Raw genomic sequence first — 21,034 nt, forward strand, 5'->3', positions numbered from 1 at the left:
CACTGATTTAGACTGGAGATGCTCTGTTGAACAAGATCAACCGAGTCCTTACCCTCACAGAACATACATTCTAGAGGTCAGACGAACAATAATCAAGTAAACAGGTAGACATTTAAGAGATTTGATAAGAAATATGAAAGGAAATAAACTCGGGTAATTAGTGAGGGAGTGACTATGGTTACGTTGCATCTATACTAAAAGGGATGATTCAGGGGTCCTCTCTTAGGTGACACTTGCCCAGAGACCTGAATGGATTAAGGGGAAGCCATGTGAAAAACCCAGTTGAAAACAGGGGAAACAGCTAATGCAAAGACCCCGAAGTAGGAGTTGGCTTGAAATTTTTTGAGGAACAGTGAGAAGGCTGGTATGACTTGAACAAGGACGAAAGTGACAGAGGATGAGGTGAGAGAATTAGGGGTCATTGGAATCCTATGGGCTGTCATTGGAAGTGTGGGTCTTATCCCAAATGTGATGGGAGACTGCTAGAGGATTTTGAACAGGAGACTGAGCACATTTCATTTTTTATTTTAAAAGGACTGTTGTGGCTGCCGCATGGAGAATGAATAGTAGGTAAAGGAGTGGCCACAGGGATAACAATTAGGAGGTTACAGCAGTGGGCTTGCCAAGAAACAGTGATGCTTGGACTAGTTGGTAGAATAGGAAATTTTAAGAAGTGGTGGGGTTTGCCATATATCTACATCCATAGCCATAACCACATGTATAAATTAGAGCGTCTGACAGGAACGGTTGATAGATTGGATGTGCAGTGTGAGGGAGAAGAATCTAGGGTGATGGGAAGTGGGGGGAGTTGCATTATTATGTGGAGAATATCTCAGGGAAGATGATGACAGAAAATTGTATGGGAGACATTTTGAGGTAAAATGGGATTAGAGCTGTGAACATAAGGGCTATTGTCCTCCTTCTTTCTTGGGGGACTTTCTTGTTAACATGACAGGAGGCCCACAAAAGGGCACACTTTCCTCATTCAGTCAGAATCATGAATGCCCTCTGTTCCAGCCCATTCTGCTGGAAAGTCAGAGGAGTTATGGCCAAAGGAAGAAAATTCTATCTTTTTTGCAGGTGGTGGAAAAACTTAACTAAAGGATGGATCTGTGTATATAGAATCTATGCTGTGGATATACCATAAATACATGTATTTGCTGTGGATATACTATAAATACATATATGTATGTACCTCCAATATTTAAAATAGATATACCAGGGGTGCCTGGCTGGCTCAGCTGGAAGAACATGCATGCGACTCTTGATCTCGGGCTTGTGAGTTCAAACCCCATGTTGGGTGTAGAGATGACTTAAAAATAAAATCTTTTTTTTAAATAAAATCTTTAAACAAATAAAATAGATATACCAATGTATCCATCGTGTGCATAAAAATATGTTTGCAATTACCTGTTTATAGGTACTTTACCTTGCTTTACATACTGATCTGAGTTCCTACATCACCCTCCCTCATCACCCAGTGATGAACATTCTCAAGCCCAAAGCCTCTCAAAATCCCTTCCTTCCCCCTGTGAGGGCCCTGACATACACAGGAAATATCACCTGGACACAGCAACCTTTAGAAATTAAAGAATGTTAGTGCAGGAAGGAAAGGGAAATCCAAGCCCTTTACTTTACAGTGGAGGAAACTGAGCCTGAAGAATTTAAGACTCAAATAAATTCCAACAGCTGCCTGTGTTCACAATAGCCTTGACTTTTTCACACTTACGTGTTATGTGCATCTAAAATATTTCTAAGTACCCACATTTTCATTTGGTACGGAGGGTGCCCTAATCAGATTCCAGATTAGCAAAGGGAGAAGAAGATGTGAAGAAAAGGAAAAGGAGGTAAAGAAAGATGGGTTTTGCACACACTTTCATCACCCTAGTGAAATTTTCTCAAAGAAGAGTGATCTTCTCTGGGAAGTGGTTTTAATGGGAAACCCAGAAATCAAATTCATGTTATAAAAAAGTCACATTATAAAGAAAGCTTATGGATCATTGTCATCATTTCATCTAATTTCCTCCTGGAGCTGTGACCAGAGTGTTGCAGGTTTTACTTGTTCAGCAGGGGTAAAGACTCATACTCTTAAAGGAGGCTACCTTTTCCAACTGCTCTCATTGATAGTGATAATAATAATACTGAATTCTCCTTATGCATTGGGCTTTGTGTTAAGCATTTGATTGCTCTATCTCATTAATCCTCAATCCTTACACCATCCCTGTGCTACAGGTACAGTTACATTTTAAAACGGGGAGACCGAGGCAGCAGGCACTAAGAGGGAGAGTAACCTGCCACAGGCCACGGAGATGAGCAATGGAAAAGCTATTACTTGGATACTGTGCTCCGAGCACATAAAAGACCGTATTCTTTTGACTGTTCTCAATGAAGCCTGGCAATCTTTGGGAAGAGGTAACTCTCTAAAGCTTGTCCAGTTTCAGCTGGTGACTAAGGTGGGACCAGAGCCCATTCATGCACTTTGCCCCTAACGGGGGAGAGTTGCCATACTTTGAAGGCTGCGAATTGAGTTACTTATTTTGGTGGAGAATACGCGATGACTGGGCTGTCAGATGAAACAGGTCCAACATCTTTTAACATTTTCCCGTCGGTTGTGAGTTTAGTTTACGGTATTTCTCTCCTGTTTTTCTAAACTGTCACAAAACATTTGCGCCATGACCTGGGGGCGTTGTGACACCCTTACATGAAAATCTAAGGACAATTTGGATGAAGGAAAACTTTTAAGTAAGAACACGGTCTGCCTTCACCTTGGTTAAACAAATCGAATGGAAACAATCTGTTCAGATCGGAGCACCTTCCAAACAGCCCTGACTCCCTGGCAAACACCGTTGCTTAGACGTCAAAACTGCAGCGCGTACACAGACGTTCGAGGGGCGCGCCTGCCCGCGCCACGCAGCACAGGCAGTCTGCAGGCTTGTGTAGCTCCCTCCTCCCCTGGTTAGGGACAGGCAGAAGGGAGAGGGTTAGAGGCGCACGGCTCGTTGCGGTCCCGGGAAGGTGCAGGGAAGCGGGGGCGAGTTGCTGCTCAGGAGGAAACGCCTGCGTCTTCGCGCTAGAGCGAGGAGGGAGGGGGGAACCCCGCCCTCAGTGTCCGTCCCGCGCACGTCTCTAGCCTTCATGACCGTTTCAGCGCCCCTCCCCTTATCCCCCACTGTGGCTCCAGCTCTCCCACCGGTTGCGTACCGCGGCCCCAGCACCCATCCCCCGCTCAAAATCCCCAACCGCCCGGCCGGCCCTTCCCAGGGGCATCTCCCGAGTCCGGACCCCTGCTACTCCGGCGGGGTGGGGGCGGGGAGGAGCCGCAGCCGCGGAAGCCCGGCCCTTCGCGGTCTTGGATTCCCCGGCCCCTTGAACATCTGGGTGCGGGGGTTAGCGTTCCAGATGTGGCTCCTGGGTGGCCAGATGTGCGCGCTCCTCCGCCCCGGGCCGGGCGGCCTGCGAGTCTGGACGGGCGCGTGGGAGGGGCTGGGAGTTTTCCCTCCGAGCCGACTTAAAAGCCGGCGGAACCTCAGCCCCCTGGGCCGCCCGCCTTGGCCTCAAGCGTTCCCCGACGCACTGCCAAACGGAACAAGTTTCCAACCCATCCCCGCTGCCTAGCAGCCCTCGGAACTTCTCAAACCAGCAGGGAAAAATAGAGCAGCTTTTGAGGATTCTCCAAAGAACAGCCCTGTGTTTTGACCAAGCGGGCGCAGCTCTGGCCGTGGGACTCCAGGTGCGCAGGCAGCAGCCCGCAGGTGTGGGAGCGAAGTTGCAGTAGGATTGCATCTGGGGCTTGCCCTAAAGCGCTCTTTGACCGATTATGGATTCCATTTTTGAAGTTGGAGGTCGTCTTCCACCTGGTACAAGCAGTTCTGGACGGGAGAAAAGCCAAGTGAACCCTGTGACTCAAACCCCTTGGAATGTGCCTGGAATAGTAATGGGGACTTGAAAGGTTTTTAGGGCCGAGGTAGCTGGTGGAGCCGAGGTTCCTGCTCCCGCAGTTGGCGGCCGGCCGAGGGGGGCAGTATTGCATTTTGCAGGGCTGCTGCATCTGCTAACTGGACAAAAATAGTCAGAACATCTGGTTTAAATCAACCAAAAAGCATTTCCATCAGCTTAACCCACCGTCTTATGGAACCGACAGAGCAGGACAAGCCAAGTATCTTCCCGGTGCTCTTTTAACACTCCACTAATAGCTAAACCCAATCACGTTTTTACCGCTGGTATTTCTACGTGTCCTAACGCACAATTGTCGTGATTTTAATGTTGCAAATTAAACTTCCTTTTCTGAGGTTGTGTGTGGGCATGTGCTCAAGTATTTATATTTGCAAGTAACGTTCGGAATATGTTGCCTTTTATTTCTCTCTCTCTCAATTTATGTTGTTGATCGGTGAGGCCCTAGAATAGTAAAAAGTATACCAGGCCAACATATGGGTTGTTTACACTACTAAATATATGGCCGCATTTCCCTCCCTTAACGCCCTACTCAGAATTCCAAAGGCAAGTTGGAACAAAAGGAAAATGTGTCTGAGTGTAAAGAGAGAATTTGTGCCAAGAATTACAGTCACAGGGTAAATAACCTTGTTTTCTCCTTCATCAGTGGCCGCTACCAAATCCCGTTCTTGGAAGGGAGCCAACAGTCTGTCTGGTGGAGGGTGCTGCTAATTAGAGAGAGCCCATAAACCTCCCAGTCAAAGAGGGCATATGACCTTCCCTTCAAGTCTAAACAATAAAGCTGGCGAAGTGCAGACTGCGCACAGCGCTGGCTGCCCTGCAGATTCCCTAAATAGGAACAGGATGAAGGCCAGGCTTAAGAGGTTACCATAGCTCTGCTCTCACACTTTGAGGAATCGGTCACTCCACTTCCCAGTATAACTTGTTTCAATTACTCTCTACAATCTATTTAGAGGAGAGCAGCTTGCAGAGAGAGCTCATTGTCTAATCTAAATGAGGAAGCAATTATTACTTGCTGCAGTCTAATGGGCTTTGAGACTCTCGGGTCAAATATCAACCAGATCTCATGTAACTGTACTTTGCACTTTGGAAGATATATCCTTTTAATGACAATTACTTATCCTTGCTTTTCCGAACCCCCTTTTTCCTATTGTTACAATATTAAGGGTTTCCCCCTCTCCCTTCATGCTCCAGTGTCTCTTCTAATTTTAGAATGTAAGTTATGGTAAGGTAAAGACCACAACCTCTCCTATACATCGGTTAAATATTTTTAAAAATTATTTTTTCTTTTTAAATAGAGCACCTCAAGTCTTCCCTCCTTTGTCTCATTTACCTCCCTGGGAGCCCCCTGCAAGCTTTCCTTTTATACAACATGTTGTGAACTATAAATAATACAGTTCCACTTTCCTGGAACATATGGAAACTGTCCCCTGCTATATATACTAACTGTACTTGCTTTCAACTTAAAAGATTAAATAAAGTTCATCTCCTATGTAAAAGGGCATTTGGCCTTTTTTGTGTGTGTTTTATTGGTTCCAACCCAATATGGAACAATGCATGAGAATTCTTGTGAACCGAGCACATGAAAGGGTTTACAAGGTGTGGTGTGAAGGGAGGAAGCCACAGAGCAAGTGCAGGTGGGAAAGGAGAGGAAGGAAGGAAGGAAAGCACTTCCTGACAGGATACTCCTCCCATTTAAGCTACATCCTCTCTTCAAATCTCTTCCTGTTTGTCTTAGCCAATAATTGATAGTAAATTATGTCTTTATTTTTCCTCTCCATTTGAAAAGCATCCTTCTTCTCTCCTTACTGAAGCTATGCTGAGTGAAATCTCTTAACATCAAATCACTCAAAAACTTCACTCCGTTTAATCTTCTGAGAAATAATCTGAAATTTTTGTATAATACATACATGCTAAGAATCATTTCTATGTGAGCTGTTTAAATATTCTGTGATTGCCAAGATAACCAAGGGTAATGGAATTAACAAGAGTCTGAAATCACGAATATTGTGGTTGGGTCCTAGGCTTGTCAATAGTGAGTCCTGGAGGGTGCTTGGGTGGCTTAGTCAGTTGAGTGTCCGACTCTTGATTTCTGCTCAGGTCATAATCTCAGGGTTGTGAGATTGAGCCCTGCCTCGGGCTCCCCGCTCAGTGCGTGGAGTTTGCTCGAGATTCTCTCCTGCTCCCACTCCCCTGCTAACATGTGCTCTTTCTCCCTCTCTAAAATAAATAAATAAAATCTTATATATATATATATATATATATATATATATATATATATATATATATATATATAAATAAAATCCTGGTTTCTGTATCTGCAAAACAGGTGATACCTCTTCCCAAAGTGTGAAAACAAACTGATATACAAATGTTAGTTATCATGACTGAATACAAGAGGCATTATAAGCCATACAAAGTAGGAGTTTTCCTCTTCCAAATAAACCCCATGCTGCAACACTCCCTTTCTTTGTAAGATGAACTCATCAAACCCAAGACTTGTAATTTTTACATTTAACTTTATATTTCAAGGTAAATATTTTCTTTTGGAACTTAAGAGTACTGTAGTGGTTAATTTTATGTGTCAACTAAGTAGGCCACGGCATTCAGACATTTGGTCAATGGTTAGTCTAGATGTTACTGTGAAGGTATTTGTTTAGAGGAGATTAACATTTAGTTAATCAGTAGACTTTGAATAAAGTGTATTACCCTTCATAATGTGGGTGGCCCTCATCCACTTAGTTGAAGGCCTTAAGAGGGAATACCTTGGAACAGAAACATCAACTCTTCCCTGGGTCTCCAGTAAGTGACCCTGGCCTGCAGATTTGGGACTTGACAACCTCCACAATTGCATGAGCCAATTCCCTAAAGTAAGTCTCTCTCCCTCCCTCCCTATCTTTCTCTACATGCACGCGCGCGCGCGCACACACACACACACACACACACATCTATTGGTTCCATTTCTTTGGAGAACTCTAATACAGATAATACTGTTGATTCTTGCCACTACCATGATCTGTTGTTAACACTCAAACTTAAGAGTAACTTAAACTTAAAAATTCTGAAGGGGAAAAAAATCTCTGCCTATTATCCCCAATTCTTTCTCAACACTTTGAGATAGCGTCATGTCAAAACACATTATAATTCAGCCAGATACTCTTAACCTGGCTCCATCAACTATTCTCACTCACTTTCTTCCCAAATTTAGCATTAAACAATGCTGGGAAGAGAAAAATTTCTCTCCCAAGGCTGATGTGCAAGACCATCTGTCCCTTTTCTTCTCCCTGCTCTCTTCACAACCTTCTCTTTTTGTATTTCCCAAAGACACCGGTTGAAAAGATAAGAAGCTGTGACAGTTCTATGGGACTCAAGGTTGAGTCACCTTGAAACATTTGTAAGGCTACAAAAAATGTTGTAAGGTCTCAAGAACTTCTGCCTTAAATAAAGGTTATGCTCTAAGTATTCCAGATGAGAGTTGGAGGGGAGGCGAGTTTAATAGTCAAATTCAGGATTTGGGCATACCTCATTTTATTGTGCCTCACTTAATATTGAGCTTTGCAGATATTACATTTTTTACAAATTAAAGTTGTGGTAACCCTGCATTGAGCAGGTGTATACGCACCATTTTCCCAACAGCATTTGCTCAACTTTGTGTTTTTGTGTTACATTTTGGTGATTCTTGCAATATTTCAAACTCTTCCACCATTACTATATTTGTTATGGAGATCTGTGATCAGTGATTAATGACTAGCATTTTTAAGCGATGTTTTTAAAAAATTTTTTATTGTTATGTTAATCACCATACATTACATCATTAGTTTTTGATGTAGTGTTCGATTCATTGTTTGTGCATAACACCCAGTGCTCCATGCAGAACGTGCCCTCTTTAATACCCATCACCAGGCTAACCCATCCTCCCACCACCCTCCTCTCTAGAACCCTCAGTTTGTTTTTCAGAGTCCATCATCTCTCATGGTTCGTCTCCCCCTCCGATTTCCCCCTCCTTCATCCTTCCCCTCCTGCTATCTTTTTTTTTTTCTTAACATATAATGTATTATTTGTTTCAGAGGTACAGATCTGTGATTCAACTAAGCAATGTTTTTTAATTAAAGCATGTACATTGTTTTTTTAGACATAATGCTGTTGTACATTTAATGGACTACAGTAGAAGGTAAATGTATGTCTAACACATTCATCTGCCTTGCTTTATTGCGATACCTGCTTCATTGCAGTGGTCTGGAACCTAGCTGGCAATTTCTCCGCAGTCTGCCTGTGTATTTTGGACAGAGTCAAAAGCGCTTAGGACTGTATTGGATGTAAGAAGTAAGGAAAAGAAGGAACCAAGGATGAAACCCAAACAAATAAGCAAACAAAAACCTGCTCTGAGAGAAACCAAATGAATTATTTGATAACCTAGAAGAAATCCCAGCATAAATCCTCCTCAAATAATCCAAACATTTTGTTTTTTTTTAAAAAGCAAGAATTATTGCTTTTTGTTATGCTGTCCCACTTGGATCCAGGCATTGTTGCTCTAAACAGCAGGCACTCAAGGAGTATTTCTACATGAAAATGATTGATGCTACTCTGATTTGCACATAAGGCCAAAATACCCTATTTTCCTTCTCTTTTGCCTTTAATCTGGGCTTGCCAGATAAACTAAGGCTAAGCTTGGCGATTTTCCTGCCCAGCAGTCTTTTAGTATCCTACACGCATAGACAGTTATCAATCTTGTGCTTTAAAATTTCAGTTCAAAGCATTATCTTATAAAAAGCAATTTAAAAAACACTACCAAAACCAGACCCTAAGGAGAATGTTTCAAGGCTAGAATACTGATGGAGAGGTAAAAGGGAGGGAATGTTTTCCACGGAACAATGGATTGGTCTCTGACATGATTTTTGTTCCATGAATCTCTTTCTTAAGAACAGTGAACCACTTAAAGGGAGAATAAAACACTGCGGAAAATGCTGCAATTCATATATCCATTGTGTCCTTTTGAATTTTTATTTAAGTTTCTAACTTCTTTGGATCATCACAAGGATATACCTCCTAATAAAGATGAAAACATAACTCCATTTGGAAATACTTTAACACATTATATAGCATAATGAAGTAACACAAAAAAACTTCTTTAAACATAGGATTTCTCTCTAAAGCTTAAATGTGAGGCAGACAGACGTCTGACTTTAAAACAGATGGAACCCCAGAACATTCCCAGGAAACATAAAACTGAATTTTGTGTTATATTTTATGTCTGAGACAGCTAACCAATACAAATTGATGGCTAGGGTTTCTGTACTAATTTTTTTTATATCTTCCCATTCCAACACCTGAATTTAACAATTCAGTGTTTCTTTTGTAATTCTATGACCATTCCAGAATGTATATGATTTTTTAATAATTCGCTCTGTGATTTGGAATCTTAAGTGTGTGGATACATTATTATGTAATATGTACATAATACTATATACATACTCCATAATAAATAATATAAATTTATGGAACCCAACATAGGTACTCTGACCTCTGACACACAAAAACAATACAAGCTGTCACTAATAAAATGAGTTTATTTTATATTAAAGTTTTCAAAAAACACATTTGTAAAATTACCCCCATACTAGGCCTCAAGAGAGCCTTTACAAAGAGTTTAAAAATTACAAAACAGCTTTCTCTGAACTATGAAAGTACACAGATTTAAGAGGTGTTAGAGGAGAAAATGTTAATTCATGGTCAATTTTTAAAAAGTTAATATACAACAAATCTGTAGAATACTACTAGAAGATTAAATCTTTAACCATTTAGAGGAAAAAGCTGTATTTTTCTTTTGGAAAGTTTTACTCTTACATGATGTTTACTAAGAAATATACACTGCATACCACAGTAACAATGATTTCAAAATTGCCTAATTGCTTTGCAAATGAATCGGCCTATAGGAACATGTAGGAAATTGCTTGTCGATACATATTAACTCTTTAATTTTCCTGATAAAAGAAAACCAAAATAAAAATTTAGTCCATTCCAATTAAACATACAAATTACTCATATTTAATAGGAAATAGCACTGGATTCTTTTTAACACAAAAGTTCAAGTATTACAGAAGCTCAAACTATGTTATCAAAAAAGGAAACGAAAGAAGACATATTTATCTAACCAGTGTTTTACAGAGATTTGGAATATTTACATATTTTATAACACTGTATGAATCTTTGGTGGTGACATATGGATTCAATTCCCTGAAAACACTTTAATAATTTTGTTCCATCAATCTGTGTAGTCAAGTATTTATAATCAGTAATGCTGGCAGTTACCAATTTCTAGCCAAATCCACATACATAGAGTGAACTGTGTGGAGGGGAATCTTGTGCGGGACCTACATGGGTTTACATAATTAATTACTTAGCAATAAGACTTACTTCTGGCTCGTTTTTTTATCCCAGAAAAAACACGGTAAACTAAAGAATAGATCAACTGTCACTTCCAAACAAACTCGGGGAACAGTTAATATTAATGCACAAGCTGAATGAATATATAATAAAACAAAACACCGGCTACAATTTCTGCATAAATTTTAACAGCTACCATTATATCGCCTTAAATAGGCTTGCGCAGCATCTCATGCCCCTTCACCAAATGGTGGCATTGGGAAAACAAGGCACTGTGGTCGAGAGAGAAATTTACCTCTTTTAAAAGCAGTGGACTCAAAAGCAGAGAAACAAAAACTGACCTGTTCCACCTTAAAAGAGACAAAGATTTATAAGCTTATCACACAAAGTTCCAAGGAAAGGGCATGCTAAAACACACACAAGAGAAAAGCAGCAAAATGTCAGAAATGTAAGGAAAGGAGAGAAAGGAATGATGGAACAGCAAAGTGACATCCACTGCGTGTAACAGTAGAAACAGACCAGAGGAAGCACCGTGTGGAGAAGGACATGCGACCTGTGCTGTCTTATTTGTGGAGAGGGATAAATAATGCCTCCAATTTAGAACAGTATTTATGAGTTTACTATAATTAAGGAATAGGTTTAATACTCAGATCAGACTTAGAAAAGATAAAATGGAGCAGAACAGCCCGCACAGGTAATGTTTTTAGATAGAGTCACTTACGTGACTTTGTCAGGCTACTTGAGATGACACTGCCTTTAGGCAGGAAAGACATATACGGTGTAGCATTTGTATTAATAAGTCTGGTACGAGGAAATATAAATAAAACTCCCTTCCAAGGAGTTTTGCAATATTCCAAGCATTTATAATCAGAATCCCTAGGAATTTTGAACACAAAGAGTTTTTCTCGAAACTCAAAGGCTACAAATTAGTCAAGGTAAAGTAGATGAAGATATTCATAGAATTAAACTTTTGGAGAAAAGAAGTTGAGCGAATTTTTTCTTGATGTTATATATCAAGAATGTGAGATAGTCCAGAAAATGTTTTGAGACTTGTATCAAGAGCAATGTATTAATTAAACTAAGGTACTCTTAAATAAACATTCTGTTCTCTGCCAACACTCTGAGGAGGTCCTGAATATACATTGCCAGCTGGTTTCATTTCTTAAAAAGGTAGAGAAGTCAACGATCTCACAAATCTCGCTCACTGCTTTTTCTTTTCGACAAACAGAAAAGTCAAAGTAAATTATCTGAATTAACTGTACAAATTTGACTACGGATCATTAAAACCACCACCAGAAATAGAGACTTCAGAATGCATAGTTATCAATGCCACCTAAAAAAGCCTCCGTGTTCTGTAATTCAAAATCTCTTGGATTAAAAAAATATTTTTCTAATATCTATTCTAGTAGCTTCTAGTATGTAAGATTAACATCTGTATTTTGCATTGGCACCTATCTTCAGGGAACGAACTCAGCCAGAAGACGGGAGATTTAAATGATTCTAGTCAATATAGATTTATAAATCAGCAGCACGTATCAGTGCTAGGCTTGTGAATGGACCAACTGTTGGGTAACTTCATGACCCTGTTTCACAAAAACTACTCTATTTAAATGCTGAAAATGTAACCAGTGTTAACAGAACATGCTAAGTTCAACTATGATGTATGGAAAACTGGTTGATGTTTAAAACAGCTTCTCACCTACAGAGAGTTAAAAATAGTTAAAGTTGAACAATGAGCTGTATTTTCATATTATTAGAATCTAATGAATTCAACAAATGAAACCCACAGGAAAAGAGATGACGAAATTCAAGGCATAAATGTGACATGTCGGGATGTGACAAATAACAATAAAGATAGTGTCAATAAAACTTAAATGTACAGTCGCAAATAAGTAAACAATTTTCAAGTGTGCAAAACTAGTCAGGGATAAAAAGTGCTATGTGGAGACCAGGCTTTCAAACACTTGTTTCGAAAACTTTCAGTCGACGATGGAAAAACCAGAAAGTATTAAAAAAGTAAAAATTTAAAGGATATATAAAACATGCTGTTATCTTACATTATACCCTTGTCCTATCACTGCTGGATCAGAGGCCTATTTAATTACTATCCTCATGTGATAGAATATAAACAGAGGTAAACACAAATACAATAGCACAAAGGCTGATGTATCTTAAACTGTAAAAAGACTCAAGTACACTGTGGGTTTGTGTTTCATCTTAATATCCCAGGCACTCAGTGTTGTTGAGGAATCTGAAAACAGGTAACACAATTTTCTATTATTTCTGAGATATATATACATATACATAAATAAGCTCTGCATAACTACCTTTCGTATTCTGGACATGGAAGTAATGGTGAAAGAAATAAAAGCTATTTAAATTGATGAAAATAAACCCTATCATCGCCACAATTTAAAGTATTATTTTAATGTGTAAGTCCTGAATGAATAATGTTAGCAAAAAAGTCAACGTGTTAGTGTAATTTGTCTTGGGATTCTTGAAGTGCAGATGACTAAAAATACACCTGTGGTCTCTTCTTCACTTTGTATTTTAGTGATCCATACCGTACCTGAAGAGAGAAACGTGTCATTATTACAAATCAGATGATTACTTTTGAACTTAGATAGAACTGAATAGTTCATAATCACAGTAATAATTTTTTGACTTCTCTAATATAAAGCATCAGTTATCCTAGAAGTGTGCTTCCAAACTCAGAAGACACTGCTGCTGACATACTCAAACATGGAGCTGGTACTATGTTGGATATATGCTGCAGGCTATTATCGCTAATAACAAAAACATTAACTGTTGTCAGTTCTGCTCTGCCTGGTACGCCAATGGTTTCCGATGATCGGAGGCCATAGACAGACTGGATTCCTCCACTGCTTTCTGGACACAAAGACAATATATTATTATGCATAAACTTCTATTTAATCCTCATACAGGGTTGGTTCAAAGCAGAACTATGTAGTTACTTTTGTTAGTTGCTCTCTTTGCTTACGTGTAGGGCTAACACTGGGGTGCTCGTGACCACCGTATGACTTGCTCTAGGAGAATACCATTTTCTACTCACAGGGGAAGCAGGGATTTACCATTTTGTAAATTTCCAGAGATCCTAATATATCCAATCTGAATAAAGAATTTTAAATGTAACTGCTGATCTCCCCCTCTGTTCTTCCCTTATGGATCATTAGTATCCTGAGTGATAATGCAGCAGGGAAAGGAATAGGAATCATTAGGAAGACAACTCTGTACCTGACTAACCTCTTTGCGGCCTTTCACGGTTTTCACAGATTTCATGCTTTGCGATCTTCGAAGCCCTTTGTGTGTTAACATCTCATCATCTGAATACGGCCCCTCCACTTCTTCATCAGTTTTCTCATCTCCGTCTTTCAGTGGAATTCCATAACCTAAACGAGCGGTCAAAACCAGCATGTTTTGGTGAAAGGACGGTGCTCTGAGTGCACTTCTCTGCCTGGTTTGCATTTGCCCCCTCACTCCTCTCCATTCCTCATCTGGAATGTGCTCCCTTTCCTTTGTCATCAGTCTCTGCCCTGCACACTATTCTAGATCAAGCTCATCATTCATTGCTTCCAGGAAGTTGCCCCCGACCACTCCTATTTTTACTATGCGTTTTTCAGAACAATTCAAAATAATTTATTTTTGAGTAGGTAACATCTTGTTCGAAACTCAAAGAGTATAAGCAGGTATATATTGAGACAGATCTCTTCGTGAACTCTAAACAATCTACGCAATTTTGTGTTTTATTGTGTTTGTCATTTGTGCCTTTGACTTTAATGAGAAATGAAGGGTTTCCGCCCACCATGCGTCAAAACTTTTGTCGAGAGCGGGAACGGGAGGGTGAATTTAAGGAGTCAAATAATATCCAAAGGGGCTGGCACTTTGGGCGAGTTAAGTTCACCGGGGGCAGGTGATGGAGATGTTAAGCCAACACTGTTGCAGCTGCTGAGATACAACCCAGCTGGATGGCCTACAGTAATTAGAAACACCACGGGCTGCGATGACAGATGTTAGTCAAAGAAAAGAACCAGCCTCAGGAAGGCAGCACGAGGCCGTGTGGGTGTGCCAACAGGCTGCTCCGTGTAGCTCCAGAAGACTTAACATTGGCCAATCTGCAAACATCCAGGTAGTCAGGCTGGTTACTGTCAGGAAGTCTGACAGCATTCCGACGCTGGGATTCACAGACAAGAACGCTCCCGCTCCCATTCCTGAAGCCGTGGTTCTCAAGCTTGGTAGACTTTATTAGTAAAGACTGATTAGCACATATTTAGAGTCACCTGGAGCACTTGCTAAAACAAAGACTGCTGGGCCGAGGGTGGAGCTGAGAATCTACATCTCTAACAAGTCCCTAGGTGATTTGATGCCCTGGTGCAGGGCCTGCATTTTTGAGAACCCCCGCCTGGATGGAGCAACACAGGGGCCCAAGTCTATAGCAAACCAGAGTGCTAGAAAAGCAGTCAGTTATAAAGACGAGGGTGAGGTTAGGTTACACGGCCCTATTAGGTTTCAAATTTTCCTTTAATAAGGATAAGGAGCATAAATATCTAAATCCTCAGGTGAGGAAGAAAGGAGTTTTCCCAGGTTCAGGAGGGGGCAAGGGATGGACTCCTTGCACGTGAAGAAAGACATACTGACTAAACGTTTATTAATCTGCTCTCCCAGGCCATGAATAACTTCAGACTCACGAAACAAACCATGAAGAGTTGTTAATAAGCTTCTCGGTCTCATAATAAGATACACACCTTTAATTGTATATTATGCAAGTACAATTTTATGCTGCCAGGCTTCCAGGCTAAAAATTGGAAGGATTTGGGAGTAGAATCTGTCATAATTTAGGCCAAGATGTTTTGTTCTCCTGCCTCAGTCCAAGGAATTGTGTTCTAGGTAGGAGAGAGCCCCTGCCGGGGGCTAGGGCAGGGGAGAGCCGCACTGCTTGCTGCGAGAAGGTAAGCGTGGCCCGGAGAGGGACTGGGTCAGTGGTCCTGGCAGGAAGCTCCTGATACAGTAATAAGTGGAAAAAAAATGTACATACCGAAGCAGAGGAAAAACAATGAAACCATTAGATCTCTTGAAAGTGGGCTTTTAGGTGATTTAAAATTTTTTTTTTTAAAAAATTTGCCCAATTTTATTAATTAAAAAATTGTATTATTTTTATAATTGGGGAAAATAAGCCAGAAAAAAATTGTTTTTAGGTTGTCAATTCTAGATTTTTCTCTATCGCTGTTGCTTCCACAATATTCTCAACCCCAATAAACTAAGGTGAAATGCAGAATGAGGAATCAAGGTAAGAGTCAGAAAGGAAGCAACTGTGACCAGAAAGTTCTCTAAGGTCACAGATGAAGCATAAGACTACAGGTCAACAAACATGGTCCTTGCTATTTTAATCACTCCTCACTTTATGAATATGATTAGGAATTGGAACTTCATTCAAAAGAGGATTATATATATATATCTTACTTTCTTTGTTTCCTAATTTCAGGTAACAAATCTTGTTAGTTTTCTAATTATGGTTTCAGAGAAAGTGATGGATTGATTCATTATTCTGCAAATATTCGAAAGATTCTATGTGTTTGGCAGTGTGCTAAATTATGGGGGATACAATGATGAAAAAGACACAACTGTCATTTTTTACATAAAGAAACAGTCCAATAGGGGAACCAGACTTGAATGGTCATTACTGCAACAGATGCTATAAATCGAAGATAAGGATGAGGTACTATGGGAGCCCAGAGTGAGATAATTAACTCAGCCTGGGGGTGGGGGAAAGTAGGCTGTGAGAGAGGACTTCTTGCAGGAGGTGGCGGCTAACCTCTGAAGGCTCATGACTATAGCTAGCACATGATGGAGTGGGAGAACAAGGCAGGGGAGCTAATACACCACATGCTACTGAGTTTGGACTTCATCAGAGAGCAATGTGGGGGCCGCTGAAGCATTTCAAGCAGAAGGGTGACATGATTACATCTGGGGTCTTTCAAAGATTCTTTCTGAATCTTTTTTGGAATGCACTTTGGGGAATGAATCAGAAGTGGGTGAAGGCTGGAAGCAGGGAGGTTAACTGCAGTATGGCAGGTCAGAAATGATGGGGGTCTAGGGAGCAAGGACAGAGACAGTAGCCAAATCGGGAATCTATTAGAAGATGAAATTGACAGGTTCAACTTAGCAATTTATTCAACCAAACTGTGCATCAAAAAGAGGAGTCAAGTCAAATACCTTCACTAAAACATGCATCTTCTATTCCACTTCAGAACCGAGAAATGAGTACGTATGAACATTCTGCTGTGAGTGGTGGAAATGTTAATCCAAGTTGTCCAAGGACTCAGAAGTGTTGGGGGCAGAAGGGAGAGCCGAGACGATGAGGGAAGCCCAGATCTGGGTGCCATCCCGGAGCAGGCCCTCGGCGAGCGGGCTGCGTGCTTCACGGGACTGCCGGGCCCGGGCCAGTGTAGGCACTGCCGCCATTCAAAGTGGTGCTCAGGTCGACCGCTTTACATCACTGATCTACGCTGGACAGAGCCCTCGCACGCAGCTTCTTGAGGAGCATGACTGGGGACCCAAGGCTGAGGAGCCTGTGTGACCCTGGGCGCTGTCTCCACTTTAGGAAACGGACCCGGGATTCACACAGCTCCTCCATCTTGTTTCCCCCCTTATAGTAATAATAAAAGCCAACATTAATCCAGTACTTAGCCACCTACCGCTTTAAGCCGTTTCTACATATGAATCTAAGTGTGGAATCACAGGAAGTTTGACCTGGAAGGAGGCCTGGACCTATGTTAGGACACGGGAGTACTCGACCACCTATGAGCCGTGAGACCCAGAGTGAGTCTTGCCTCTCTGCAGGCCTGTTTTCTCGTACGGTAAGGGGGTGAGACAGATGAGAGGATGAATGCCAACTCTGACCCAGTCGAGCTGTGCGGGGCGTTATGTTGAGGGGGGCCTGTGAGCCAGCATGGGAAAGTGCCACGGTCCTTCAGCAATGGCTGCCACCGTGAGCACGGGAGCAGGGAGCAGGCAGCAGGCAGCACACCCATCCGCCATCTTTGACTAAAGCATCGCTAAGGTTGCTACCTGCTCAAATTACTGGAATTCCTAGTTCCAGCCCAACCGTACCACGAAGTGTAGCCTTTTTATAAATGAAAAAGAGAACCTTGGATTCCTCATTTCTGTTATTGACTATGTAGTTAGCCCCTGAAAGGTATTTTAATCTCTTTATGACTGTTTAATCATCCAAAAAATTAGGGGCGCCTGGGTGGCTCAGTCGGTTGAGCATCTGCCTTCGGCTCAGGTCATGATCCCGGGGTCCTGGGATCGAGCCCCACATCGGGCTCCCTGCTCTGCGGGAAGCCTGCTTCTCCCTTTCCCTCTGCCTGCCACTCCCCCTGCTTGTGCTATCGCTCTGTCAAAATAAATAAATAAAATCTTAAAAAAAAATAAAAAATAAAGATGAAATACTTAAACTGTGTACTCATCTTAAGGATTAAATAAATATGTAAAGCACCTAAAGCAAAACAAAAAATATATGCTTTATTTCTTTATTTACTGGTATTGAAACAGAATATTGGGCCACTTTTAACTGATATGGGAGCAGCAGTATCTTTGCAGAAAAAATATTTCCACTTATCACAATGTGGTGTCCTTTCAAGGAATGTGAACATCATGTTCAAGGCATCTATTTTCTTACAAAGAAGCATTTGGAGGGAGCTCTTTTTGCCATAGTGACAACATGCAGACTTAAATCACTTCATCAAAGTAGGACTTCTCTTGACCACTTAACCTCAAACCACTCACAGCAGGCCATGATGAGTTTTCAAACTGGATTCAAATTTCCAGATATTTGAGTTTGCTTGTGGGAACAAGCAGAGCACCTGAAGTAAATGTATTGATCACATGAAGCAGTAAACACTTTGCAATGTGGATGCAATTACCACACTGAAAAACTTACTATTTTTTCTTGAGGAATTCTGGAAGTAAATGAAATAAAAAATAATTCATGACATAAAAAAATGAGTACCTTATTTTTCAAAAAGAAGAGTACTGTTCTTTCTGATTTTGAAAATAGGTTGATTAAAAAAAAAATCACTTAAGTCCTGTACTCAGAACTGAACACTGTTGATAATTTAGCAATACCCTTCCAGACTCTTCCCTATGTATACACATTTGAAAATTCAAATATATTAATGCATTTCATCTATTTATTGTGTCTCTACAGCATAACATACATATTGTTTTATTGTTATTGTTTATTTCTCCATGATCTGGATATGTTTTCATGTCAGCAAGTATGGACTGACAGTATGAATTTTCATGGCTAATAAACCACGCTTCTGTTTAACCGTTTTTCTTAGGCATTTGGTTTGTTCCAGTATTTTGTTACTATAAGCAATGAGATGAACGTTCTTGTACATACTTCTTTGAACACTTGTATGATTATTTCTCTATGATATAGTCCTAGAAGTTTTTTGCTTAAGTTAAAGGGAATAAATTTTGATAATTATTGCCAGATTGTCATAAAAAAGGATTATTCCACTTAAATCTCTTAAAAAGTGAGAGTGTTTGTTTCCCAACATGCTTGCTGTGGTGATTTTAGAACATGTCCACAAATTCTGACACTTTTCTCCTCCTCCCTTAGATCTCTTTTTTTTTTTTACATCTTTTTAAAGGTCATCTTTACATCCAACATGGGGCTTGAACTCACAATCCCGAAATCAAGAGTTGCATGCACCACCATCTGAGCCAGCCAGGTGCCCCTCCTCTTCCCTTAAATCTCGAGGATGTGTATAGGTACCTGTCTCAATAGATTGCCCTAAGGCAGAAGTGATGCTGTCTGATTCCTGCCACTTCTCTTGGAAGACTGGCTGTGGGAGCTTTTAGCTGCCAGGTAAGAAGCCCCAGAGCTCTGAGAGAGCACGTAGAGAGACGTAGGGAAGGAAAGGCCAGAGAGGCCCCACCTCTTTGAGCCATCTGCTGTGTGACTCTTCACAGCTAACATACCGGCCGTGTGAGTGAAGAAGCCTTTGACATTATGACTCCAGCCCTAGGTGCTGTCTCCCTGTGGCTGCATTAAGACCCTGAGCAGGAACTGCCTGCCTGAGCCCAGTCGCCCCCAGATTCAGGAGTAAAATAAAATGACTGTGACTTTTTTTAAGGCCACTGTTTGTAGTTCGTTATACAGAAATAGAGTACTAGAATAGTTACCAACACAGAACAGTGCTAATTAAGAAAATTCTTTTGCCAATCTGGTGAGCAAAAATTACTATGATTACCATTTTAATTTACTGTTTCTTTGTGAGGCTGAGTGTCTTTTTCATGTATTAATTGGTCAGCTGTATTCTTTGGTAGATTTAACAATAATTGGCTTGCAAGAATTCTTTGTTTGGTTAAAATCTGAGCCCTTTGCCTGTATCAGATGAGAATATTTCTTCTAGTTTGTTTTCTTATGGCGTGGAATATTTCCCCCTTATATGTTATACATTTTTTTTTAAAGATTTTATTTATTTGAGAGAGAGAATGAGAGAGAGAGAGAGAGCTTGAGATGGGGGAGGGTCAGAGGGAGAAGCAGACTCCCCGCTGAGCAGGGAGCCCGATGCGGGACTCGATCCCGGGACTCCAGGATCCTGACCTGAGCCGAAGGCAGTCGCTTAACCAACTGAGCCACCCAGGCGCCCTTTATACATTTTTTTTTATATAGAAAAATCTCTCAAGTTTTTCGTTTATGTCTTCTGGTTTTGATGTCATGCTTAAGAAGTCTGGCATATCCTAACGGTATAAATATATAGTCAGGAATGTCCCACTGTTCAGTGTCTTACATGTACGTCTTTTTTTTTTTTTTAAAGATTTTATTTATTTATTTGAGAGAGAGAGAATGAGAGAGAACACATGAGAGGGGGGAGGGTCAGAGGGAGAAGCAGACTCCCTGCCGAGCAGGGAGCCCGATGTGGGACTCGATCCCGGAACTCCAGGATCATGACCTGAGCCGAAGGCAGTCGCTTAACCAACTGAGCCACCCAGGCGCCCTACATGTACGTCTTAACCTTTTAGGTATTTTGATGAATGGCTTGAGACAGAGTTAGTGTAACTTCATTCCCTACCCCATCTTCTAAGTCTAGCAATTATTCTGACACCCTTATTTAATTCTGCCTTTCCCCCAGCGACCTGAAGGGCATCATCCTCATTTGATAAACTTCCATGTATATCTGGACTCGTGTTTACATAGACTATCTATAATTATCTTCTCTTCAACTATTCCTGTCCTGGAACCTTACTACTTTTTAAAAATATTTTCAAGAGAGAATGTTTTTGTTAAATTTCTTCCTTAGGGAAGAAAAGCTCAGAATATATACCATTCTGTAAGAAACTTGGAACTTGGGCAAAGTAATGCATATTAAAATTTTAATTTCATAACTGAACAAGTCCCTTTTTTTGTACTGCTACTACTTACTTCATATCTCTCTAATCTTAAGTTATTTTAACTTTCACGGCTTAAAATTTAACAGAAGAACTAAATAGCACCTTACTATCTTAAAATAGTCACATCATTTTAAGTTTAATAGATGAATATCATAAAGATAGCTATGGATTTTCATATTTATAATCATCTTTTCATTTAAATATCAGAATATCATTCTTAGCCAATTCTAAAGTATAATTATTAATAAACCGCTGATAAAGGACTCAGATAACT

The 21,034-nt window shown here is 40.6% G+C and overlaps 1 protein-coding gene across 1 annotated transcript in view; it reads right to left on the bottom strand.

Annotated features, from left to right (window-relative positions):
* Positions 1-9,500: 9,500 nt before the first annotated feature.
* The window catches only part of REEP3 (receptor accessory protein 3), a 93,854-nt gene continuing 82,320 nt past the window's right edge, over positions 9,501-21,034 (bottom strand). Inside the window, exons 7-8 of the mRNA XM_081823102.1 lie at positions 13,600-13,745; positions 9,501-12,904 (exon numbers count right to left, since the gene is read on the bottom strand). Of these exons, the coding sequence (XP_081679228.1) occupies positions 12,848-12,904; positions 13,600-13,745 (203 nt within the window). The 3' untranslated portion in view covers positions 9,501-12,847. The remainder of the gene's footprint in view (positions 12,905-13,599; positions 13,746-21,034) is intronic.

The sequence above is a fragment of the Leptonychotes weddellii genome, chromosome 6 (assembly GCF_054177405.1).
Source record: "Leptonychotes weddellii isolate Sample4059 chromosome 6, ASM5417740v2, whole genome shotgun sequence".
NCBI lineage: Eukaryota > Metazoa > Chordata > Mammalia > Carnivora > Phocidae > Leptonychotes > Leptonychotes weddellii.